This window comes from Zeus faber (assembly GCF_960531495.2).
Source record: "Zeus faber genome assembly, chromosome: 6".
Taxonomy (NCBI): domain Eukaryota; kingdom Metazoa; phylum Chordata; class Actinopteri; order Zeiformes; family Zeidae; genus Zeus; species Zeus faber.
In genome coordinates, this window is record NC_137201.1 from 6,692,098 (window position 1) to 6,719,861 (window position 27,764).

General features: G+C 44.5%; 1 protein-coding gene across 1 annotated transcript in view; it reads left to right on the forward strand.

Moving 5' to 3' along the window:
- ccdc135 (coiled-coil domain containing 135) overlaps positions 1–20,800 on the forward strand; it is a gene marked incomplete at its 5' end in the record, with an annotated part of 29,693 nt that extends 8,893 nt beyond the window's left edge. The window contains 13 exons of the mRNA XM_080002367.1: positions 1,258–1,323; positions 2,098–2,152; positions 4,373–4,501; positions 4,855–4,983; positions 7,784–7,995; positions 8,646–8,799; positions 10,146–10,225; positions 11,648–11,863; positions 13,429–13,539; positions 15,498–15,608; positions 16,457–16,648; positions 18,845–18,984; positions 20,385–20,800. Coding sequence (XP_079858493.1) covers positions 1,258–1,323; positions 2,098–2,152; positions 4,373–4,501; positions 4,855–4,983; positions 7,784–7,995; positions 8,646–8,799; positions 10,146–10,225; positions 11,648–11,863; positions 13,429–13,539; positions 15,498–15,608; positions 16,457–16,648; positions 18,845–18,984; positions 20,385–20,472 — 1,683 coding nt within the window. The 3' untranslated portion in view covers positions 20,473–20,800. The remainder of the gene's footprint in view (positions 1–1,257; positions 1,324–2,097; positions 2,153–4,372; positions 4,502–4,854; positions 4,984–7,783; positions 7,996–8,645; positions 8,800–10,145; positions 10,226–11,647; positions 11,864–13,428; positions 13,540–15,497; positions 15,609–16,456; positions 16,649–18,844; positions 18,985–20,384) is intronic.
- Positions 20,801–27,764: the final 6,964 nt, after the last annotated feature.

Genomic DNA, 27,764 nt, shown 5'->3' on the forward strand with positions numbered 1-27,764 from the left:
ACACACACGCACACACACACACACACACACACACCAGCCAGCCACAACATTAAAACGAGGTGAATAACATTGCTCATCTCGTTCCAATGGCACCCGTCAAGGGGTGGGATAGATAAGGCAGCAAGTGAACAGTCAGTTCTTCAAGTTGATGTGATGGAAGCAGAAAAAATAGGCAAGCGTAAGGATCTGAGCGACTTTGACAAGGGCCAAATTGTGATGGCTAGACGACTGGGTCAGAGCATCTCCAAAACGACAGGTCTTGTGGGGTGTTCCCTGTCTGCAGTGGTTAGTACCTACCAAAAGTGGTCCAAGGAAGGACAACCGGTGAACAGGCGACAGGGTCATGAGCGCTCATGGGCTCATTGATGCGCGTGGGGAGTGAAGTCTAGGCCGTCTGGTCAGATCCCACAGAAGAGCTGCTGTAGCACACATTTCTGAAAAAGTTAATGATGGCTATGATAAAAGGTGTGAGAACACACAGTGCATCAAAGCTTGCTGTGAATGAGGCTGCGTAGCTGCAGACCAGTCAGAGTGTCCATGCTGACCCCTGCTGAATACGCCTACAATGGACACGTGTAGCTTGTCTTCCCACTGGGTGCGGGAAAAGTTTGATTTATCAGGACCAGCTGAGTTTGTCTTCGCTATTAGCCAAAGAGGAATCTTGGATCCCAGCAGTCTTTTTCTAAACGTTTTTTTTTATTCCCGAGCAATCAATGGTCAGCCACGTCATGTTTCAGTTAGCATATTATTGTTAAGGTTTCGGTGGTCAGGTTGTTACCATTAGGGACTCATTCCATGCAACACATGCTAACTGATCCCTGCGCCCAGCAACATTAGTGGTCTAAACATATAGTAAGCGAAAGAAAGTAAAATGCATTTTTGAAAAAAGCCTGATTCGTGAGACTAGGAAAAGGGTAACGCCTTTAATGTCTAATATAAATTTAAAAAAAATTTCCAGCCAATTTGTAAATGTGAGAAAATCATCACATTTTGACTCAAAGAATTACGGAATTGAATCAAATCAGGTTCACACAGATTTAGGATTGTTGAAAATACCTACATATCTGAATTGATCTGTGTGTGTGTGTGTGTGTGTGTGTGTGTGTGTGTGTGTGTGTGTGTGTGTGTGTGTGTGTGTGTGTGTGTGTGTGTGTGTGTGTGTGTGTGTGTGTGTGTGTGTGTGTGTTGCAGGACCTGTTGTACGACCTGGGAGACTCTAGGATGTGGGAGGCGTTTCTGCACGTCCCTCTCAGCCAGGGGTCGTCCTCTTCTGCTGTGAAGAACGAGGTTGAGGGCACCATCATTGAGGATGAGGAGGAAGAGGTGTGTCTGTGTGCGTGTGTGTGTGTGTGTGTGTGTGTGTGTGTGTGTGTCTGTGTGTCTCTGTGTGTGTGTGTGTGTGTGTGTGTGTGTGTATGTGTGTGTGTGTGGTCTAGTAATCTGAAGGTTCGATCCCCGGCTCCTCCTACTATCAAGTGTCTTTAGTGGCTGCTAAATTATGATGTAATACACAAAGGTGGGATGTATTTCTAATACATCCCACCTTTCCCCCTCTAGGTTTCACTATTTAGAGCAACACTATCAAACCTTTTTACCTTAAAATAACAGCTTCAGACTCATTTTGATGGTACACTTACTTGTAATATGGAGATGGCACCTCTTTCATTCCCTCCCACCCCTCCAAACACCTGTTCTTCCACTATGTAAATTCTATGTGAGGGTTCAAAACCGCAGGAAAAGTGTGTCACGCTTCATGTGTTACGCAGTGACTTCCTTGATGATCGGTGCGGATAAGATGGGTCAGTGGCACCCACACTTCAGCCGGCGTGCCGGCACACAATAACACATCCGGTGCCTACGCCGATAACGGGCCCCGTCCCTCCCCGCGGCTCCATGCAAGGGGAGCTGTAACTTACCAGGCACCGGAACAAGTTTTACCACAGCAGTGTAAAAGTGCACTAAGAAACTGTAGGGGCACCAAATCCCAAAAGTTACATAGTGCTGCTTTAACCAATCATCTCTCTTTCTCTTTCTCTCTCTCTCTCTCTCTCTCTCTCTCTCGCTCTCTCTTTCTCCCTCTCTCTCTCGCGCTCACAGGAGGAGCCAGAGATGCCCCGATCCTGGGTCAGCAAGATCACTGTCTCCAAAAAAGGTAGCCATGTTGGCGTCATCTTCTGCCTTATCTGATTACCCACATGCCCCCTGTGTTTGTCTTCCCCCAATCACTGCCTCTTCTTCCACATCCTTTACATTCATTTCTGGTAACAGCTTGGTATCCCGTTATCTCATCCATACTTGTTCTAAAAACAAAATGTTTGAAAGAGTGTTTATTGTACGTAATAACAACATAATAAGGCACAGTCTGGGCAAATGTTAAAAGTGTAATCATCGGGTTAGAAAGGATTGACACATGACTGGAGACACTAGTTAGCTGGCCTCAACTCAGCCTTCTGACCCTGAGGAATGAATGGTTTTTGACAGAAGGCCAGATTTTCTGATGGCATGAACCAGCCATCAACAGAATCTTGATTCTCTGAACCTTTTTTTACACCTGGCTTTAAAATACGATCCGTATCTGGATATCCTATCTTGATAAGGAAATATGTGACCCACCACAGCAAAAGCCGCCATCTCGCGCATTTCTAAATTCGCCAGGAGCGGCCAAATAAGTTGAAAAAACCTTTCTTGAAGGAACATTTTAATTTTCCAGATTCGTGTTACTTTGTGTTTTTTTTATTTATTTTTTCATCTCTCAACGTATTTTCAAAACCGAGGTTGATTTATAAAAAGTAGAAAAATGTTAAACTGTTGAGTTAAATATTCCATTAGATTACATGGGAAACGCAGACGCTGAACGATGCAGATCGATCGTTTCCTTTAAAGCGACAGTCCAGGTTAAGATCGTTCATCCATATTCCATGTGATGTGAAGTCACAATGTGAAACCTTTTTGATAGAGTTCCGCTATTAAATATTACGTGTTTTATACACACGGAGACAACGTTGTGGAAGGGACGTGTCACTGACGTCACCGTCACTTCCGTAAACAAGACGAGGCTCCGGTTTCACTTGTCTGTGAAAACTCCGGTTGATTAGGAGAAGCGGGTGGAGGAAGATCTATATCATTTTGCGGACTTTAATCTGACCAGTGCGATAGATCGAAGTCAGTTTAAGCAGCGCGCACTGGACTTCATTTTCCACGATGATAGTCAGTTCTCTGACAGCGACGCTGAATCTGCTATTACTCCGGACTTGGAGAACATTTCAAACAGCAGATTTCAACCCAAATGGGACTATGAAAGGGAATATTTTCAAGAACCACCAGAAAATAAATTCCACTTTTATAAAACATGTATATTCTTACTGTTAAATAAAAGCTTTTTTCAAAACAAAAATACGTTCAATGTTCCCTCAAAACACAAGAACAAAGCAGTGATTGGCCCATTCCGCAGTGTGTTAAGCAGCCATGTGGCTTTGGCTACCCCATTTGCATTCTGAGAGCTAGGTGAATGAAGCCAAGTCTCGGTGAAACTTTCAAGGTGATTATCTCAGAAACACAGTTTTCCACACCCTTGACACTAATAAGTCATAGCTTTAAAAATATTTGCTTGATTTGCACAAGTGACACCTTGTTTGGAAGCTCTGATTCTCCTCTTTCAAAAAAAGGTCGAAAGCCGCCAAATGACCCTATGCGGTGGGTCACATATGCATGTTAATGCAAGGTGTACTGTAATTGTACCCATTGCAATGGGAATGCTATGAGATCTGTCAGAACACCTCTGAAGATGGTCTGGCTTTGCAGTGGGATCAGATCTTAGCCAGGTGGAAATGCAATTCGTACAGCTTGGCCACATTCGTGAGGTAAAAAAATGGCCCTCAGTTTGAAGACGTCATCTTACTCCATCTCCTCCTGCTCTCTACAAGGAAGCAAGCCTGCAGAAAAATATTCCAGAAAATTGCCTAAGACTACACCTTCCTCCGCAAAGGAAGAATAAGTAAAGGCCTTAGAGTAACATCATTTCATCATTTCCTGTGACCAAGGACACGCAATGTTTGTTGATGAGTCCCGCCTACCTAATTTGCATACTGAGATCCGAACACAATGCTGGCAGAATCAAGATAAGGAGAACGCTTATTAATACCAGGTGTAAATGCAAAGGCCCTTGAGTGAATGTCATTCTCCAAAATACGTAGATGCAGATCACATTTTAATGCGAGGTGTAAAACTGACCATAGGTTCATGTCATGTTTCATTCTTAAACACTACCGTATAATAGTGGTATTACAAACGTCAAACAGTGCTGATATAGTTGGAACCTGGCATGGTCACCACGCCTGCCTTTTGTGCCAATCCTGTTTTGTCCATCCTTCAGATATTGATTGTGGTTGGCCGGGGGGGGTGAGAATCACCCAGTATCGTAAAGCCAAACTGGAGCAGTTTGCACCCCGTGTGCTGCCGGACGGCCTGGTGATGCGACTCACCACGTACAAAGACCCGGAATGTAAGTTTGCCCAGAAGAAGAAGACAAAAGTCAATGCTTGAAGACATAATGAAAGTTTACAAATTCAGTTATTCAACTAAGAGCTTATAAAAACCAGTGCAGAGAAAACTCACGATACAACACATGATACAACAGCCATATTGCCTCATAACCTCCCATAACATTTGCAACGCGTTCTTCAGCCACAATGTGTAGCCACAAAAACAGGCCCTCATTCACAAAACGTGTAGGCCTAATAGGCTACTGGTTATAACCATATTTATAAAGCTTGGTGAAAGGGGTTTGTGATAGAATTATAATACTTGACTGTAAACAGACATATGACAGTCTGTGTCTGTGTTTGAGTGTGTTAGGTCAGGAAGCCAGCATAGTGAAGGAGTCTTTCCAGGACCGACGGGACCACCTGGAGGAGAGGGAGCTGAGAATAGCCGGCAACATCACCACGGAGCGCTTCAGGCCTGGACGCAGCTTCTCTCTCCAATGTAATCCATGAAAACCTCTGCTTTTGGGAGTTTCGCACATTATACATTTCTTTAGTGAGCACATGGTTTCTAATGAAACTTTTTAATATGAATGAATGTTGGAGACCACCAAATATATTGATAATAATAGTAAATATAGCTACAGGCAGCAATCATCAGGGACCAGTTAATTAGTTTTAGGTACATGTTCCATTTTTGGTTTTTGTGTAATGCAGAGAAATATATTGGACATATAAACATAACGTAGTTACTGTACGTCCATGTAATTCCCTGAATCAAACTTTCATGGTATTACTTATGAAGCATTTCCATTTGAATCAGACAGTGACCATTGATTTGGCAATATATTTATTACACAAGAATTATAAGGCAGAAACACTTTCTGCCTTTTCATTAAAGTTTGTTAAGTTTAGGTGTAGGAAAATATTTATACATGATGATTATAAAAAAATGTATATATATTTTTTGCTTTAAAATACATCTTGTCATTGTTATAACTTCCCTTGTTGCACTGAACAACATCTGGAGTATCAGTGACGGTAGGTGATGTTGTATATGTCTCGTATATGTTCTACATGTACGTCCTACATTTGTGAATGCAGGAAGGTCTGGTTGTAGTCTTTCTTTGGGAAGATTTGCTATGTTCTGCTCTCCTGTCTCACCTCTTGTGCGTCAACACACAACGCACTTGGAAATCACTTTCCTTGCAGTGGAGTTACTTTTCATAATCCAATACTTCTTTTGAAGTTATGATAGAACATGATTTCTCCCACTGTGGCCCGTATTCTCATTTTTGTGGCGGATTATCAGAGAGGAGACGTGAGCGTCTTTAGATAAGATGGCTGGATGCTTGGTTTCTTAAGACATAGTCTGCCTGCTCAAATGTCGTCCCTCTCATAGGATCCCATCTTCTAATACTAGGTCTAACCGATACATGCTGCTTGTCTGTTTCTGTGTGGTTCTGAACAGTTGCAGGGCTTTCCTTCGGGATCATGTGTGTGTGTAGACACTAGGCTGTGTTTCCTTTCTTCTTTTTACAAGTTTCAGCAATACACTCTTCAGCTTTAGATACCAGGCCACTGTTTTCTTCAATTTCATCTAGGTGGAGAAATAGGACAGAAGTCGATTGGTGCAGTTCTGTGTCTGCTTGATAGAATGCGGTTGACTTTTTTTACTTCCAGGTTTTAGTCCTCAGTCCTCTGGATGCATCATCCCACTGCAGTCAAACACTACCCTGAGAACATTTTTCCTATGGTGGTACACTCCATGGTGTGGAATATACCATAGTCCTTCGTCACTCTGTTCCAGCTCTTCTTATGGCGGCTCAACGTATCCATTTTCTATAACCTCATACAGGAAATCAGTATTCTCTGTGGAAATGTCCATCCTTTTTGAATTTTCTTTTCAGATGTAAGAGGCGTTTTTCAGCAATTAGTCGATTATTTGGTCTGTCTATGTCATCCTTCCTGAAAGGTAATTTTAGGCTGTAATGTCCATCCTTCTTAAACCTGTCTGCAATGCTTTTGGGTCCTCCGGCTTAATGGTAGGTCAAGTGATGGCCTTGTCCATATTGGCACATTATTTTTTATATTAATTGACAAAATCTTCTTCCAATAAACTTTTGGCTTTCTGGTTACCTCTGTCAGGATCCATATGGTGGCAGCTCTTGACCAAGTCTCATACTTGCCCTCTAGTGTACTGCTCTAAAAAGCACAGCCTATCCCTATTATTGTCTGTGAATTGTTCTTTCATTTATCACAGAATTCTTGAAATCTAGTCCTGAGCTTTCATGCTTCAAAGCCATAAAAGCCGCATGGTCCTCAAAGTAAGCTAAGCTAATATTTGCAACTTGGCAGATTTGAACACTGAAATTCTTACTGTTAGTTTGTAGTTTTAGTTAAATTGTTGCTGCTAGTTCAGAGTGCAGTTCAAGAGTCTACCTTCTATTCCTCAGTTGATCCTCCTCTGCCTCCAGGGCATGCCTTTGCTTTTGTGTGGCAAGTCTTGTCCCCAAATAATAATGTGGAGGATGTGGATGAGTGAGAGCTTGAGCTTCCCTTGTTGCCATTGCTTTGGTTTTCATTTGTAGCATAAGTCAGCCATTTTGACACAGATACAACAAATGCAGATATACAGGCCAGTTTCGGCCTTTAGTATTTTATCTAATAATTTTTACCTTAAATTCCTTAAATTCCTTCATTCATCATCAAAAGTACATTGTATTTGGCCATTGTGGTGTGGGGATGGTGTGGTTTGAGCAGCCACACCTGTACCGTGTCTTGGTAATTGGGGCCCAGGACTGGTGTGGCTGCATACCTGTTGCTTATTGATTGGTCTCACTAGCAACAGGTAAACCCCCATCCCCCCCCACACACAAGAGAGGAGCCCTTGTCATGACAAGGGTAGGTAGGAAAGGTATACAACTCCACTGGTCCTGGGCCCCAATTACCTAGAACCAGGACAGGTGTAGCTGCTCAAACCACACCACAGCCATGTTTTTTTTAACTTCATTGATATTGGACTCATCTTTCAACAGTCCATTAATAATATTCATGCGGTGAGTTTATGGAACAATTTGACCTTATCTTGTTTTGAGACATTTGGAAACATTTTCTTCCAAGACATATGGAGAAACTGAGTCATGTGGCTGCTCCATGACAGTGTTAGAGGCCATTTCTGCATTATCTTCCTTGTCCGACATTTCTTTAATGATAAAAGTAGATAAGGCATCGATTTTTATCAAAGTGATGATTTTGTGTTCTCTAGAAATGTTTTCTATATTTTCTGCTGGCTGGCTCAGCGCACAGCTACGTGACCCCGACGGCCGAGACGGAGCGTGAGATGGATTTCTACAGCCGTGCCCGTGCTGACGGCCTGGTGCGGAGGGTGGAGTCGTGCTGGGAGTTAACGGAGACCTTCCGGGACCGGGCCGACTTCCTCTGCTATCGGCACGTGGCATTCGCTCAGCGGGTGAAAGCAGAGACGGCTGAAGCTGGCAATCGATCACTACAGGTAGAAAAACTACATGTGTGATTCAAGATTCAAAATTCAAGAGGTTTATTCGTCACATACATATACATACTTCCATGCATATATGCAATGAATTGTCAAGTGTGTGTGTGTGTGTATATATATATATATATATATATATATATATATACTGTATATACATATATAAACACAAACGGCTAAAATAATAGAATTTACTCATTTACTATGAAAAGCGATTTATGGCCTGGAATTTAATAGTATACAGTATATATAGTATATACTGTATAGTATTTAATCTCATGACAACACACCTGGATACCCACCGGCACTTTTCGTCAGGACACATTTAGTGTCCTCATGATTAATCTCATAAAGTGGTCCTCATAATTTATCCATCCATTCCATCCACTTTCCATCCCGGGCTGGGAGCAGCAGCAGGCTGCGCAAGGAGCTCCAGGCCCCCTTCTCCCCAGCAACCTTTTCCAGTTCCTCCTGGGGTCCTCGAGGCGTTCCCAGGCCAGCTGGGATATGTAATCCCTCCAGCGCATTCTGGGTCTACCCCGTGGTCTCCTACCAGTTGGAGCTGCCTGGAAAACCTCCAAGGGAAGGCGCCCAGGAGGCATCCTGATCAGATGCCCGAACCACCTCAACTGTCTCCTTTCGATGCAAAGGAGCAGCGGCTCTACTCCGAGCTCCCTCCGGATGTCCAAGCTCCTCAGCCTATCTCTAAGGCTGAGCTCAGCCACCCTACGGAGGAAACTAATTTCGGCCGCCTGTATTCGCTATCTAGTTCTTTCGGTCACTACCCAAAGATCATGACCATAGGTAAGGGTTGGAACGTAGATGGACTGGTAAATTGAGAGCTTTGCCTTCCGGCTCAGCTCCCTCATCGCTACAATGGTCCGGTACAATGCCCGCATCACTGCTGATGCTGCCCCGATCCGCCTGTTCATCTCACCCTTTTCCCCTCACTCATGAACAAGATCCCGAGATACTCTAACTCCTTCACTTGGGGCAGAAACTCACTCCCGACCCGGATGGAGCAATCCACCATTTTCCGGCAGAGAACCATGTCCTCAGACATGAACCATGTCCTCAGACATGGAGGTGCTGACTCTCATCCCAACCGCTTCACACTCGGCTGAAAGCCACCCCAGTGCATGCTGGGGGTCACGGTCTGATGAAGCCAACAAAACCACATCATCTGCAAAAAGCAGAGATGCAATTCTGAGGTTCCCAAACTGTCCATGAATATCACAAACAGAATCGGGGACAAGGGGCAACCTTGGCGGAGTCCAACACCCACTGAGAATGTGTTTGACTTTGTGCCGAGAATACGAACACAGCTTTCACTTTGGTTGTACAAGGCCCGGATGGCTCGTACCAATGGCCCCAGTATCCCATACTCCCTCAGTACCCCCCACAGGATCCCCCAAGGGACACGGTCGAAAGCCTTCTCCAGGTCCACAAAACACATGTAGACTGGATGGGCAAACTCCCACGACCCCCCCAGCAACCCTGCAAGGGTAAAGAGCTGGTCCACTGTTCCACGTCCAGGACGGAATCCGCATTGCTCCTCCTGAATCTGAGGTTCGACAATCGGCCGGAGCCTCCTTTCCAGCACCCTGGAGTAAACTTTCCCGGGGAGGCTGAGCAGTGTGATACCTCTATAATTGGAGCCCACCCTCCGGTCCCCCTTTTTAAAAACGGGAACCACCACCCCGGTCTGCCACTTCACAGGTACTGTACCCGACATCCATACGACACCCAAAAGGCGTGTTAGCCAAGACAGCCCGACAATGTCCAGAGCCTTCAGCATCTCAGGGCAAATCTCATCCACCCCTGGCGCCTTGCCACCGAGGAGCTTTTTGACTGCCTCGACGACCTCTGCCAGGCATATGGACGAGACTTCCCCCGAGTCTTCGATTCTGCCTCTTCCCCTGAGGATGTATTGATCGGGTTCAGGAGTTCCTCAAAGTGCTCTTTCCACCGCCTGACAATATCCCCAGTCCAGGTCAGCAGTTCTCCTCCCCGGCTGAACACAACCTGAGCCAAGCCCTGCTTTCCCTTTCTGAGTCACTGAACAGTTTACCAGAGCTTCCTTGAAGCCAACCGAAAGTCCTTCTCCATAGCCTCCCCGAACTCCTCCCACACCCGGGTTTTTGCTTCAGTGACCGCCGAAGTCGCAGCCCTTCTGGCCTGCCGGTACCTGGCCTGCCGGTACCTGGCTGCTGCCTCGGGAGACCCCTGGGCCAGCCAAGCCCGAAAGGCCTCCTTCTTCAGCTTGATGGCTTACTTCACCGCTGGTGTCCACCAACAGGTTTTTGGGTTACCGCCACGACCGGCACCGACTACGGAGGTTTTGAACATGATCCACTCGGATTCCATGTCCCCAACCTACCTCGGAATGCACAAAAAATTCTTCTGGAGGTGGAAGTTGAAGACTTCGCGGACAGGGGCATCCACCAGGCGTTCCCAGTTCACCCTCACTACACCATCATCTGATCCAACTCACCACCAGGTGGTGATCAGTTGACAGCTCTGCTCCTCTCTTCACCCGAGTGTCCAAGACATACGGCCACAGATCTAATGACACGACCACAAAGTCAATCATCGATCTTTGACCTAAGGTGGTCTGGTACCACGTATACGTATGAGCCACCCTATGCTCGAACATGGTGTTCGTTATGGCCAATCCGTGACTAGCACAGAAGTCCAATTACAAAGCACCACTCGGATTCAGATCCCAACCAACCCCTTCCAGGTTTCTCCATCGTTGCCCACATGAGCGTTGAAGTCTCTCAGTAGAACTATAGAGTCCCTAGACGGAGCCCCTTTCCAGGATGCCACCCAGAGACTCCAAGAAGGTCGAATACTCTGAACTGGTGTTCGGTGCATAAGCACACACAACAGTCAGAGCTTTTCCCTTAGCAACCTGTAGTCACATAGAGGCGACCCTCTCACTGGAGAGAACTCCAACACAGCGGCACTCAGCCGGGAGCTTGTGAGTATCCCCACATCAGCCCAGCGCCTGTCACCCTCGGCAACTCTGGAAAAAGGAGAGAGTCCAGCCCCTCTCTAGGAGTTTGGTTCCAGAGCCAGTGGTGTGCGTAGAGGTGAGCCCAACTATATCTAGTTGGTACCGCTCCACCTCCCGCACCAGCTCCGGCTCCTTCCCCACCAGAGAGGTGACATTCCAAGTCCCTAGAACTAGTCTGCGATGCTGAGGATCAGCAGGCCCAGTCCCCCGCCTTTGCCCGCCGCCCAGCTGGCATTGAACCTGACCCCAATGCCTATCTCTGCAGGTGGTGGGCCCACAGGGTGGAGGCTCCATGGTTTTTCTTCAGGCTGTGCCGGCCGAGCCCCATGGGTCAAGGCCCGGCCACCAGACACTTGCCGGCGAGCTCACCTCCCAGGCCTCATAATTTAGTGTCCTCATAAAAGGTTTTCATTAAAGAAAATTATTAAAAATATTCAATATTGCATCAACTGATTTGCTCTCATGATCCAAACATGTTTAAGTGCTTATAAAATCTACATAATCCCACTGAAACTTGCTTCTACAGGTTTTTTTCGATGACCCTATGACCCACCTATACCTGTATGTGTGTGTGTGTGTGTGTGTGTGTGTGTGTGTGTGTGTGTGTGTGTGTGTGTGTGTGTGTGCATGTAGAAAGTGGTGGAGCGATTCCACAGGAACAGGTCCAAGCCGGCCAGCGACGACGTGGCAGAGCGAGTGTTCCTATTGGCCGAAGGGCGCATGGAGGTGACCTATCACCTCGAGGACGACGGCATCGTGCCCGCCACAAGGAGCTTCGTCAAACCGCAAGAATCTGCAGACACCTACAAGAGCCAAATCTTCACAGCCAGCATGGCCACTGGCTTCCAGGTGCAAAGCTCACACGGCTACCCACATACACACTTGGCCGGTAGCTCTTGAATGTTTTTGTCAGGAGTAGAAAAACTTTCGCTCCCCCTGTCTTCGCCATGGCAATCAATTCCTTTCCAAGTCAAAAACACTAACATTATGAAGAGCACGAATGTCTCAGGTTTTCATTTGGTCACTGAAACTTTTTATCCAACTTTTAGCATCTTTAGTTCCTTTAAGCTTTGTGGATGTACCGTAAAAGTACATCACAAAAAATTAGTGTGTATTATATGATCTAATGTAATCCAAAGGTATGCCACGGACCGGTACTAGGTCAGACAATATTTTCGCGGACTGGCTATCAAGGTGTGACGGAAATATACGCCAAACGGCATTAAAAACAACAGGATACGATTTATCTGTATAACTATAATAATTTATTGCGAGCAAAAAAACATTAAACATTCAAGTTTAGTCTTATTATTCAGTCTTGGAAAACACATCAGAATCTAGCTTCCGCTCGTCCAAAAGAGGAAAAACACACCTCTTCCAGGCATAAAAAGTGAAACATTTTAAACAAAATGTGATTGATTGTTAAACTACCAGGTCAAAAATTCTCAAGAACAAATAGATGTCACCGGGATCAACTAAAGCAAATCGTAAAATATAAAGTGCATACAATTTACAACTCTCCATAACGCTGAATCAGTGGGAGCCCTGGACTTGTTTTGGGTAATGGGAGACAATGACCCCTGAAGTGTGTTCCGAATGTCCAGTTGCCGTTACTGCAGAAAACCCTGCTTCACAAAGATATGATGTTGCAAATGGAAGCAGGGTTTTCAGTGCCTTTGTAGCGATCTCAGGATATTCTGCTTTGATTTTGATCCAGAATATCGACAGAGTTATTGTCCCAAACATACTTTTAAAGCCGCCATAATTTGCGATCTCCAGCAGTTGATCTTCTTCCAGCACGGGCATGCTCGATTCACCTGCTGCGTTCACAAATGGATCGCAAATCCATTCCTTCGCAGTTCCTGGGTCTTTTGTTTTAGGGAAGTAACGCTCAAACTCTTTCACCTCCTTTGTGGCGGGACTCATGGCCATCGACTGTAATTCTAGTATCGACAGAGCAGCATATTCTTTGCTACAAACTAGTTCCGGCTTCCCTCCCCCCACACCCTAGGGTGGACAGCCAATCGCCCCCCCGAAGGAGTCTCCGGCTTGAACCGGAAGCCATGCCCCGAAGCCAGAGAATGACTAGCACTGCTGAGATTTGAGACGAGGCAGCGATGGTCAGCGTTCAGCGAGCATCTTTACCTCTGAGCCATCCGGAGGCCCGCAAGTTATTTATTCTTTCTTCGCGATCCGGCACCACATGACCCGCGACCTGGGGACCGCTGCTCTAGGGGATGGGCCCCACACAGCACTTAGCAGTAAAAACAGCTCCCTAAGTGAATGTTTGTCCAGACAGAAAATTAAACAGAAAAATGATTTTCATGGTCCAGAAATATTATCATGTTTAAGCAAAAGAACAACTTTTATTCATATTCAATTGCATTGTGTGCTGCGTTGATGCAAACACGCAGGTGACTCCGTGTGAGAGGCCTAAGAAGAAGCTTTGTCTGTACGAGATGCTGGTGGCCCTCATGAAGGAGGAAGAGAATGTGGCTCTCAGCATCAAAGCATCTGAGGAGGAGGTAGCTGGGTCCTCTGTCTGTCTGTCTGTCTTTAATGTCTTTACCCTTTACAAATTGCCGCTGTGTTTTTGTATTAATATCACAAACATTGCTGCGATTGATGTTGTGCTCTCTGGTTGTTATGATTTATTTGACTATATCTACTATTAGAACTAAAAAAAAATGGGCAAGCGTAAGGATCTTCGTGACTTTGACAAGGGCCAAATTGTGATGGCTAGACGACTGGGTCAGAGCATCTCCAAAACCTTAGGTCTTCTAGGGAGTTATCGGTATGCAGCGGTTAGTACCAACTACAAGTGGTCCAAGGAAGGACAACTGGTGACAGGATCATGGGCGCACATGGGCTCCCATGGGCTCATTGATGCATGTGGGGCGCAAAGTCTATCTCGTCTGGTCCGATCCCACTAAAGAGCTGCTGTAGCACAAATTGCGGAAAAGGTTCATGCTGGCTATGATAGAAAGGTGTCAGTATACACAGTGCATTGCCTGCTGCATATGGGGCTGCATAGCCGCAGACCGGTCAGAGTACCCATGCTGACCCTTGTCAGCACAGAAACAGCCTACAATGGGCATGTGAGCCTCAGAGCTGGACCATGGAGCAATGGAAGAAGGTGGCCTGGTCTGAAGAATCACGTTGTACTTCATTTCGAACTTGAGTTCTTACTATGCCTTAAGCTGTCTCCAGACAGCTCCACTGAATAAAGCTGAAAGCCCCTTTAAACCAACCATGTCTCAACTTGGCCCTGACAGGCTGTGATTGGGCCACTCGGACATATCATATGGCCTGCCCCCCAGTATATATACTGGATCACCGCCTGTTATACGTCCTCTTTGCTTATTCAGCTCTCCTTTGTTAGAAGCAAGCCCTCTTTTCGGAAATTAAGAAAATTAATTGTGTAGCCTTGTTTTAAGGCTGCACTCCCCCGCCCCTCTTGATCTCCCTCAGCAACTGTGCCAGGGGGATCAGGAGGAGAGTGTATTTTACAGAGGCTGGTGATCGGACCCCCCCTCCCGCATCCCCTCCCGGTGCTGGAGGATTTCAAGAAGGAGGTAAAGTGGTCTTGGGGCGCTCACCAGAAGACACGCTCCCCCATCCAGGCATTTAGACCAACCAAGTCTCAACTTGGCCCTGATAGGCTGCGATTGGCACACTCGGACACCCATCATATGGCCCGCCCCCCAGTATATATACCGGCGTATATATGAACGTTTGGGTTTTGCTACAACCCTGGTTTTACAAATGAAGAACGAGAGTTCTTACCGGAGCCTTTACTGATCAGCCTGCTAAAGAACTGAATAATATGTCAGAGGACGTATAACAGGCCACCCAGTATATATACTGGGGGGCGGGCCATATGATGGGTGTCCGAGTGGCCCAATCACAGCCTGTCAGAGCCAAGTTGAGACTTGGTTGGTTTAAAGGGGCATTCAGCTTAATTCAGTGGAGCTGTCTGGAGACAGCTTAAAGCATAGTCAGAACTCTCGTTCTTCATTCATAAAATCAGGGTTGTAGCACAACCCAAACTTTTTCTCCTACATCATGTGGATGGCTGGGGTAAGAGTCCGATCCAATCGGGCATCTGGGGGATGTGCTGGAACAACAAGCCCGATCCATGGGGGCCCCACCTCGCAACTTACAGGACCTAAGGTATCTGTTGCTAACGTCTTGGTGCCAGACATCCCACAACACCTCAGAGGTCTTGTGGAGTTCATGCCGGGATGGGTCAGCTGTTTTGACAGCATGAGGGGGTCCTACACAATATTAGTGGTTACTAGTGGTGGTTTTAATGTTGTGGCTGATCGATGTGTATCTGTTGTCGACAAATATCACATGCTTAAAACCTGCATGTGATATATGAGCAAAGCAGCAAAATCACTTGTTTTAAATCACCTGCTTTAATATTTTGGTTAAGTTTATTATTCCGTTTGTGTTTACATGCATGTTTGTGTATTTGTAGGTGAGAGCCATCTTAGCTTCCAGAGAGAAAGAGGAGAGTAGCGTTGAGCTCCAGGTCTCCATTTATGACATAGCACGCAACAAGGAGGCCCACTGCCTTATGGAGAATATGGTGAGACAGACACAGACACACACACACACACACACACACACACACACACACACACACACACACACACACACACACACACACACACACACACACACACACACACTGCAGTGATAGGCAATATCTGATATCTCTTTAAAAAGATAAACATCTCCACTGCCAACAGGAATAATTTACTTTTGCAATGCAGCTTGCAATGCAACATACAATTTACCAAGTACCAGGTACAATAATATCCTCCACAGAACACAGCCCCTGGAGACCATCTAGCTTGGATGGATGGGTTCCTTTAAATTCTGTGGCTGGGTGTAGCCTCAGCTTGTTTGAAGTCCAAGTGAATTTTAAACAAGTTGTTGTTAAAATAACCAAACAAAAACATCTGCTCTGTTCTGTATATGGTCTCAGATGTGTAGTCATCTGCATTACCAAAAAATAAGAAATTTACATTAATTTCACTTTGGGTATGAATTACCTTATTGGTCAAATATAAACTATTCGGATTATTTAATTTCCCTGTTTCTGCAAATATGTAGGTGTGTCTAGATGTTGGAAGGTGTAACAGGGTTGAGAGTTCACCTTGTGTTTGTTATCTAGGCTTGATGGATCATGAAAACTGGTATTATATTGTCCTTGTCGTATACTGGTATCTACCTGTGTTTTCATGTACCAGTCATAAGCTTTTAGCACTGAAGGGACAGGATGCCCCCTCAGAAGTTTGATCCAGGATCACATTTTCACATCTCCAAATAAATGTTAAAAAATAGTCACAATAACTTTAGTATCATTTCAGATGGTCTTTGGAAGTTGGAGCCGCATTCCCACGGTGTATATTCTACTCCCTGCTTTCCTAGGAGCCTCTGGCGGCAGAGGAGCGTTGGTGTCAGGAGAAGGAAACAGACTTCCTGGCTCTGTTCTTGGCCCAGCTGGGCAACCCGGAGCCCCTGAGCCGACAAGCAGCTGCACAGCTTCGCCTGGACTGCTTGACCCACTTCAAACAGAGGATGGTGGAGAGAGCTAAACTCATCCAAGCACACTTCCACAAGGTACACTTTACCTAACGCTGCAGGTTAGCTTGCAGGTTGGCTTGCAGGTTTACGTCATGGCAGATGTAATGTTCTTACTCTCACAGGGTGATTGGAAAGGGAAGCTGGAGGAGGTCGGTCATTGAACTGGGTGCACCTGCAAAATTTTAATAGTATTAGTATTAGTATTAGTATTGCTTAGGTTTAAATCCAGTCCCCAAAGGATTTCTTATACCGTTTTCACACAGAAATTAGCGAGTAATATAAATAGGCCATTGACATCTATCCCATGGGCAGCATGGACTCTCCGTGCTGCCCGTACGTGCACCGCTCCTTCAGCGGTGGGGAGCGTGGGGGTTCTCCGCTGTGGTCCCCACAGTGCCCATGCAGAAAAAAGTCAATAACTTCTGATTTTGGATTCTAAATAGGATATGAAATGATGGAATGATACCCGGATATTCCTGTCTATGAATGTGCCAGCGTCCTGAATTTCAACGCGCGTCGCATCATGCAGGTGAAACGGCCGAAATTAGCTACAATCAACCGGGTGTCTTGATTAGAAACTGGGTGTTCACATCAGAGCGGATTGGATGTTGAGCCGATTTAAACCCAGGTCTGTTGCAGGGTCATTTGCCTGGGGACTGAGACCTGGGTTTTTCCTTTCCCACTGGTAACTAATGCTGATTAGTGGGTTTTTTGTGCAGTGGGAAAGGGATATTAGAATTGTATTGTACTTACTATCATTCGTGGTGTTAAGTGTATATACTCAAAAATGTAAGACAAACAAAACAATTCAAATCTGAAAATGCAATTATATCGCAGTGGACAACCTGAAATTCCTACCATGCCCTCTATGGGGGTGTCAATATCATGTCAAATAATGTCAAATAAAGTACAATTTTGACTCACAAAAAAACGGAATTACCGATTTATGATTCCCTATGGAACGCAGACATTAGTGAGGGGTGACCTGGTAGCACAATTCAGAAAGTCAACATGTGGCCAATCAGCATTCTCTGCCAAAGTGATTTTAACATGGAACTCCATACATACCTCCCAACACCAGAGAAGGTCCAGCTTAAGTCAACACAATCACGTCGCCACTGAAGAGAGTAATCACATCACTGCTAAACAGAACGTAATGTAATGGGGCAAATGCGGTCTCCCCGTTACAGAAGTTCAGGATTTATTATTTACAAGTAAAGTATTTACACAAAAACATCTAGTTTTTCCCAAATTAAGTCCCATAGCAAAGGCACGGGACAGTGAGGACATAGGTTTTTTTGGAACGGGATAGTCCCTTAACTCAATTGTGTTTAAAAATTTGTTACATACAAGTGAGAAACAAACAAAAGAAATAGATCTTAAATAAAACACAGTAAAACCAACACGGGAGTTGGGAGGAGAGGAGAGGAGAAATAAACTCCACTCCAATTCTCTGAGTTAGGTTTACATTTTTCATTTTCCATACAAGTCAGAAACTAAGGAAACAAAATGAATCGAAAACCTTCTCTCTGAGATGATATTATATATTGCTGTATTATAATGACAATATATTATATTTGCATAAAGAGCGGGGAAGTGAGATCCGATCACAAGTGGTTACTGGAGACGCATGTGGAGACGCATTCTAATGCCGGGTGTAAACACACAAACTTGTTTACAGTGACTCAAGTCGTTGTCACCTTCCATTTCTGTGGTGGTACAGTAGTTGATACACACTTCACAATGAGGCTTAGAAGAACACATGAAGTCACAACAACGAGAGGGAAAACATCACAGTATCTTTTATATGTGATACAAGAACACTTTTACACAATGAACATTCCAAATGATCAATAATAAATCCAAAACAGCTCTGAGCGGCGAAGGCGCTCTATCCGCTCCCGCTCTGATCGATTCAGATCGGGGGTTCGGTTTCAGAACACGGTAAACTGCACGTACACTGTTTCAATGGTTGGATTTTTCTGGCGGATCTTTTTTTTTTTTTTTATGGCATCAATGTTAACCGCGATTGACTTGACGAGTTAATCGTCAGTCTGCACAGGCCTTGCGTGTATGGCATAATGTATCTAGAAAGTAACCAATTTAACTCTGAGGGGAATTTTTGATTCATATTTTATTGTGTATTGTACCGTATGTTGACTGTGCTTCTTGTTAGCGCTCCCTGCCCAGGGACTACAGATGCAAATTGTGTTAAACAAGGTGTTTGTGTAGGAGAGCCAGGAGCTGCAGCACAAACAGCAGTGCTACCAGCAGAACCAGCTGACCATGAGCAAGGAGGATGAGGACAAGTACCTGGCGTACTGCTCGGAGGCCATGTTCAGAATACACGTTCATAACCTTCGTCTCTCGAGGTACACTCACATAAGCACACACATGTCCTCACACATGAGCTTATAACAATAAACCAAACTAGAAAAGAAAAGAGATGCATTCCTTAATTGATAGGAATCTGAAACCTTTTCTCGACGCTAAAACTAAAACTGAATTTAAAATCACGTCATCCGAAAAGGATGTGCTGCTGGCGGAGCCAGTTCTGTCAGACAACTTGACAGCTCCAAACACCCATTCTATCCTGCCCCACCCGCTTTGCTGCCTGCTTGTTTGCTGCATTTCTGGGCTCCCCCCACCTCCCCTGCATCTACCTGCTGGGCTCTACTCTTCTCTCCAGTGGGAGATTTGAGCTCATCAGTCCAATATTTCTAGGTCACTAAGTACGACTCTGTTTGCTGTACACCCTGTCGGGAGTGATGAGCAGTAGAGTCCAGACGCCAAACTCATACGATGCATAACAAATAAAGATAATTGTAAGTAAATCTAATGGTTGTCTGTCAGAACTAACTGATAAAAAAAGTTTTAAAAATGGATTGAAACGATATTAGCATTACTATTACGAATACAAAAATGGCCCTGATTTAAGAGCATAATATTTTTATTTTTCTGAATTTAGCCAAAAAGAAACACTACACGGAAATTTTAGTAAATCTTCAGTTTCTAAAATCCAAAACAATTGGAATTACACTGGAAGAATAAAGTTAACAGTAACACATATTATAGTATTCCATTACAAAGTAAAATGTAACTGTAACCACATTACATCTGTCTGTAGTGAGTTACTGTTCCTCAGTAATTAAGTAAAAAGTAAGTTCTGTGTCCAGCTCATGAAGGAACTTACCTAACCCTGACCACCTGTGTGTGTGTGTGTGTGTGTGTGTGTGTGTGTGTGTGTGTGTGTGTGTGTGTGTGTGTGTGTGTGTGTGTGTGTTGCGTGTGCTTAATACCCCAAAACACTCACAACATAAACAGAAACGATTACCTCACAATTAAACCACACTGAACAATCACGCATAACACTTGCATACAACATTTAAAACATATACTTAACAATAAAACATAACTCTCAAGTCTGAACACAATGCATGCTGGGAAACAGGAAGGCACAATGTTAATTTCTCTCAACAATCTGCATCAGGCGACGTTGCGGAGTAAAGCAAAAGTAACGGTTTGTGTAACAATTACTTTCTCCAGGGAGTAATAAGTAAAGTGAGGCATTCACTTAGTAACGACCCCAACACTGTTTAAAAGCCATTAACATTTTTTAAGAGCTAATAAAATAGAAATGAAAATAAAATGAAATTGTGAAATACTATGAAAAGCAAAACTAAATGGAAGAAGGCTAGGTATCTTATTTAAGGCCTTTCTGTGTGTGTGTGTGTGCGTGTGCGTGTGTGTGTGTGCACGCATGTGTTTTCAGGCACAAGGAAACAGCCCCTCAGAAGTATCTGGCTCTTGAGGAGAAGCTGAGACGAGACCCCAGGTTGGCTCCTCACCTCCTCCAATGAGCCAACCACAAAACCTTGCGAAAAAAACAAACACCCACTTGTGAGTAGAATGAGGTGTATTCAAGAAAGTGTCCGAGAGCAGTGAAAGTAAAAGCTTTCTCTGAATAATGAACTGCAACCAATGCGATTGATTGTTTGATTGATTGATTTGATGAGTTATTTCAGAAATTGGATTAGATCTATACAACTAACATCTTTTAGTCACACGCCTTGTTGTAGTATTTACCAGCACGTGTGTGTATGTATCACTGCACCTGCTTGACGTTGGTGTTTGATATTTTATCTTTTGCCCTTTTTGTAAATATAAACGCATTCTGTTCCCATCTAACCTGGTGCCGTGTCCCTCCTTATCTTGCAGCATTCAAGCCAGTCCTAACACACAAAGTGTAGGAGTCCAAAACATATTCCGTGTTTGTGTCCTCACACATGGAGTTTTTCACTTTTTTATTGATTTTGTGTGTGTGTGTGTGTGTGTGTGTGTGTGTGTGTGTGTGTGTGTGTGTGTGTGTGTGTGTGTGTGTGTATACTAACAATACAGTAATGTAATCATATACATGTGTGTGTGTGTGTATATATATATATAATTAAAGAGATAGCATTGTAAAACATCATAGATATTATTAGTGGATAAGTAATAGTGTAATTGTGTGTGAACTATCTTTTCAAGCATTTTATCAGGCACTTTTTGCTAACTGATTTTGAGATAATCAAAATCCTGGATGCCCAAGGACAAACCCGGTACCAAGCAGAGGTCACCATGGCAAGAGGGAGAGCATTTTAACCCCGGGAAATAAAATAGTGTTCAGCTTCACCCACACACCAGGGATTTATGATGCTTATCTCTTGATTTTGAGTAACAACAAGTTGAGAAATGGGTCTATACCCAATGAGAAAATGAGCTCCGAGCAAACATGTTCGCAGCACTGCAGCAACTCATAATGGGCAGGTTGGAGTAGAAAGCACAAGTGACCTCTCTGGAAGGCTTGATTGTATTGCCATCGGAGGACGAAAAACTAACAATACAGTAATGTAATCATATACATATGTTCATCAAAATACTAACTCTCTAAGTACAGAGTAAGAACGTGGGAGCGGCCGGATTAGGAAGTATCCACTGTTACCGCCATGTGACTGTAATCGCCTTCGACGTTCCCACTGTTCTCCCGTTGTTACTCTGTAAGTGCCGTGGTGCCTCGACTTACCACTGCATCTACTTACGACTGCTCCAAGATACCAGGAGCCAAAGTCGCGAAAATTTGTATTGACTTGCGACCGACTGCTCCAAGATACGACCATAGAAATTTGCAGTTGGCGCGTCGGCGGCCAGTCAGCAGTCAGTCAGCAGTCAGTCAGCTGTCAGTCAGCAGTCAGTCAGCAGTCAGCAGTCAGTCAGCAGTCAGTCAGCAGTCAGTCAGCAGTCAGTCAGCGGGCGACCTACATCGTGTGCGCATGTAGTTCATGGCTTATTGATATTCTTTTCATATTTACTGTGTTTGTGCTGTGTATTGTGTTTATTTTCACCCTTCGTGTTGAGTCCCAAGAAGAAGGATGATGGGAAAAAGAAAAAGGCAATGATTACCATTGAAACTAAGAAGGAAATCATCGAAAAATATGAGCGTGGTGTATATGGGAGAAATTGCTTGGACATACGACTGTTTTAACATACGACCATTCTTATAGAACCAATTACAGTCGTAAGTCGAGGCACCACTGTACTACTCTGTGATTACAAGGAACCTACACGGTGTGTTCTGTTCTCCCGTTCTGACTGTAATTGCCCAGTAAAAACAGATGATCACAGTAAACGCCGTCAAACAACAAAATATCTTAACTTTTAACCTATCATCTTAACTAAGGAAACAACGGTCTACAATTTTACATGGCAATCAAAATCAAAATGCAGTTATAAAATTATTAATTATAGTAAAAAAACAATAAGAACAAAACACAAAACTGTTTAAATTGTAAATGTAACTCACCAACAAAAAATATTAATTTCAGGAACTTTGTTCTTAAATTGAAAACTCAGTGGGAGTCTAGCTTCCCTACAGTTAGAATCACGAAAACAAAACTAAATACAGAAAATCATAAAATCAGTCCAGTGCAATAGAGCATTGTCAGAGGGAATAACCATTAAAACAGATATCTCACAAACAGCTTGCATATCCATTAACCTTGAAGGCTATAAACTGTTAAAGTTACAGATCATTTGTTTGCTAAACATTCACTGAAACAAGCTATCACGCTGCGATCACGCGAACCCCACTAGCATATTAGCCGTTAGCATATCTAACAGCTACTAGAGATGCAATGTTACAGTGGACTCACGGTTTGGTGTGTATCACCAATCGGTATCTTTGTATTTACGTTGTATTTTTTCAAGCTAAAAGGTGTTAAAAATGTTTGAATATTAGTCTGCCACAAACAATGTGTAACGCTCTGTGTGTATGACTGAAGTCACTGCAACGCACCCGGAGATTATGCACAATAAGTACTCACACAATAGCTAACGATTACTAACTAACTGAACTAAATGATTCCTAAAACGCAATGCAGTTAGTAGTAGCATTAAATACGAGTAAAAATGTAATATACTGAACGGGGAATACAAAATAGAAATAAAAGGAATAGACTGTTATGTATACACAGATATGTGCATTAATGTGGCTTATGTGAATGAAGTGAGGTAGTGTGTGGAGACATGCGGTGCAGTGTACAACAGTACGGCGCAGCAATACAGTAACACCAAACAACAGCAGTACAGCACAGTATGCAGTAACCCAGAACAGTGATACAGTATGGGGCACAGTATGCTACATACAGTACAGAAAGGCAGCGGAACCTATGTGCGTGTCTCAGTGAGGGCCACGCCGAACTGTAGGGGATGTACCGAAGGGTTCGATAACATACGTAGCGTTGCCTCCCTTAGAGCTACAGGCATGATGTAGAAACCTACACATAACCTTGCAGGCCTCACAGGCCGCGTTATCTCAACGGGAGTAAGAAAGGAAACTTCCGGTGTTACAAGTCTTCACTTAATTACAATCTTTATGAACAATACAATACAGCAACGTAACTTCCCGTGCAGCGGATGCCCCATCGATATCAGAGCCGGTCATCACAGAATACCACACAGTCCCACCGCGGGATTTGATCATACGCGGAGTCTCCTCGGTGACAACCAACCTGGAACCTGAAAGCCTCCAGGCCGGGGGGTTCCGTCCGGCTCCCCGGAGACGACTTGGCTTGACCTGATCTCTTCCTTGATGTGACCGCGTCCGTCTTCGGGGCAGAAGGCCCGATGAATGCAGCGGCTCAGCTGCTTTTATGTGGTTCTCTTCATGTTTCCTCTCATGGGCCTCCCTTCAGTGACTCTTATACCTCTCTACCTATCACATACTGAAGAAATTCTGGGTCACGGTGAGGATCCTCAAGTCCTTCTACTGTGGAGCAGTGGAGAGCATCCTGACAGGCAACATCACTGCCTGGTTTGGGAACTGTACTGCCCAGGACAGGCGGGCCCTGCAGAGGGTGGTGCGTTCTGCTGAACGTACCACTGGAACTACCCTCCCCCCCTTGCAGGAGTTATACACCAGGAGGTGTAGTAGCAGAGCCCGTAGGATCATGAAGGATCCTCATCACCACAACAACGGACTGTTTCAGCTGCTGCGGTCAGGCAAGCGCCTCCGCAGTCACGCAGCGAGAACAGAGAGACTGAGACGGAGTTTTTTCCCGCAAGCCATAAGAACTGTCAATGCTGAATTGACCAAGTGTCGACAAGTGTCGACTTTACTGACTGTACTGTATGTAGCATACTGTACTACAAGTTACTGTATCACTACTGGGTTACCGCATACTGCGCTGTATTGTTCTGTTCGGTGTTAGTGTATTGCTGTGTCGTACTGTTGTATACTGTGCAACTTCATGCACACTTTATTCACATGCACTTTACTGCTCCTTTTTGTCACCAAACTATGTTTAAACTCCAAATGTTTCTACCCGAGTGGATTAAAACCCCGTAGTTCTACGCCAGCGGACAACAATGATCTCCACGTATTTCTTTTAAGGATCTCTGCCGCCACCAAGTGGCCGAAGGTAAAACTGCCTCCCGTAGTCACCTAACGTGGTTCGTCCCTCTTTCCCTCAAATCAAGTGTTGTTTCATCTTGTTCTTTTTTTAATAGTACAAAAATTCATTTCTTGAGTCAAGTCGTTATTAACCATAAGTGTTGGGTTTCAATAGATTTTAATAATATTTAATGCAGTATGCATTAAATATTATTGAATTCCTGAAAAAATTTAGTTTTGGACACAACCTACTTTCTGTACAATGTTCAATCACTGGATTAACGGTAAAATGGAGAAGTATGTGTGTGAAATGTTCACGTAAATTAGATACATAGATGGCGATTAAAATAGTTTGTAAACTAAAAATGGCCGCCGGGTGGTGACACGTGGCGTCACCCCGAGGGACTGGTTTGGAGACGCACCCCTTTTCACTTGGCAGTAAATACAGCTTACTGCCATTTTGTCTGTGTTTTCTGGGCTAACAACCTCCACCATCTCCTTCTCTTACCCGGAGCTCCAATCCTCTAAAGTCCTCTTTTTGGATTATTTGCTCAAGATTTCCTTTTTGTAACTGTCTTTAGCGTGCTGCGAGTCCGCCTTTCCCCTTTTGATTTATTATATTCACCGACGTTTTCGATAAAGTTTTGTAATTCAGCAACCCAGTTTTTGGACTTCATAATAACTTCACAAAACGCTTATTTATACATTCATTAAATGAGTTAACACAATACAGTTTATAGTTGCTATCACCTTAAATCATCAAACCACCATTATAGATCACAGTCATTAAATCATTATCTTTTAACTATGAACTCTTCATTATTTACAGTTATAATATTTCCACATTTTAGGTCATGAAAAATCATAGATTATTAGATAGAACGTCGCTATTGAAATACATCATGCTTTCACCTTTAATCATTTAGCATTTGCAACTGTAACTCCCAGTCCAAGAGGCTCAGTTGACAACCTTCTCCGCGTCTGACCCCTCTTTTCCTCTTACATCCCCTTTAACTTTGGCGGCCGACGATCCTGTTCTCGCTGCCGTTTCCAGCAGGCTTGTCATATCTTTTCTTTCTTTATCTGTACTCTATATACTTGGTGCTGGCTCTAGGATGAGACCGCCCGGGAGGGGTCGCCTCCTTTTGTCAATGTTTGTGTTGTCTTGGTTCTTTCCACAGGTGTCCTTGCCCACCCTGGATGCAAACCCAGGTGGTTGTGTTATTCCTTCTACTCTAAGCGGGTGCTATTTACGTGGAGACCATGAGGCGTACGCTGTGCCAGAGTGGGGGAAGCCCATCATTCCACCAACGCCGGTACTTCTCCAAAGGAGGAGCCCTGTCTATATAACCAATATTCCTACACGAATGTTTAGACTTTGGCATTGACTTTGTTATTGTTTACCAATAGTTTTTCATTTGCATTCTACTGTAGCAAATGGATGAGAATTTGGCCCAGTGCTAGTGTTACGGGCTCTGAACATTGCATCCCCGAACAACTATGCAGAACTCACTAAAGCAAGTGTAACGCAAATTACATTATTCAATTGTTGCTTCACGCTGTTGTCCATTCAACCATAGCGCCTCAGCCAGTTCCAAGAATACAGACACAGAGTCAGTAGGACTGAGCTCAATGTTCTTGTTCTTAGATTTGGACGATGATCCAGCCCTACAAATGCCAGGCAGACCAATGGCCATCTGTAAGGTCTGGATGGCCCCTGTCAGCTCACCCATCTTCTTCTGGGCCTGGGCCTTGATTAAGTGGTACATGGGGTGTTCTCGAATCTCAGAGTTATGGCTGAGGCAGAGTTCAAGAGGCCGAGAACACAGAATGACATCCCCCAGAAGCAGGCAGATCTGAGACATCAGCAGGTGAGCGTCTGCATGAGAAGGACACTTGTCCAGGCAATGCTGTAGACAAGCTTTGTGCACTATGATGTTACCAGAGAGAAATCTGAGTCTGGCCAACATATTGGTCCCTTGTAGGAGACCAGGCACGATCTTGACCACGGTATCCAACACAAAAGAACAATGCTGCAGAAGAGAGGGAGACGCACCCTGGGCTGGTGGCTTAGAAGGACTAAGTGCTATGTATTTTCTTGACAATCTCCATCAGGAAATCTGGGTTGAGCTTCTCAAAGTGCTCCACTCCCAGAGGGAGCCCAGCCTGCAGCGTGGCGAAGTGTGTGGCCACTGCATCGTTCAGGGGGTTGGTCACTTCCTCCTGTGGGCGGCACTTCTTTACTGCCAGCAATGCGTACAGCAGCTCTGCTGATTTTGCAATGGACTGTTGGATCTCTGCAAGGAATTCCCACTGTTGTTCTGCATCTTCTAAGTGGCCCCCAATCACCTCTTTGATTCTGCCCTGAAGCACCATCTGCTGGCCAAGCTCTGTGGCCAGGTCTGAATCTGCTGACGCCTGAGTGAAAGCTCTTTCCACCATTCTGTACGTCTGCTGGACTACTTTCTCATTTCTTCCACAGACGCGGGTGAAAGCGCGGGACATTCTGTAGAAAAGCTTGGGGTTGCGAGGTTCCAGCATGTCCAGGCTGCCAATGAGGTTTGAAGGCTGCTTTGCTGACTCAGTAATATTGCCGTCTCTTGCATAGGGAATGCAAAGCCAACATCCTCAGTGCCTCCAGGTTATTTTCATCCTTCTGTAAACGCCGCTGTGCTGCATCTATGGTTTGCTCCCAGTCTTGCAAATTAAGTAGCAGCTTCATTTTCTTCATAAAAGCAGGCAAAATTCCAGGGAAACTAACAATGACTTGGTTGATTATCTCTAAAGCGCCAGAGTAATTCTGACGATATTCATAGTATTGTGCCTTTCCTATCAGAGCGACAATATCTGATTTCTCTCTCAGTCCCTCATCAAAGTATTTTCCAGACTTTTTGGCATATGCATCCTTACTGGATGTCAAATCTATCCAGGTTTTTAGGGTTATACCCTCTGTAGAGTTGTTGGTGACTTTAATCATTCTCTCTATGTACTACCTTGCTTTACCGTTTCTACCCAATAGCCAGAGAAACAGCCCAGTCTAGTAGAGACTCTCGGGAGAGAGTCTTTTTCTCGGCATAAACAAGAGCCATCAAGGTGCACAAAGACATGTTTCTTCTATCTCTTATCATCTTCAATTTGATCTTGCATTTATGTTCCATATGCATGGAAAAAGCTAAAGATTGGTCCATTGCTGAAGTTCCTTTGAGCCCGAGCTACGGCTGTTAC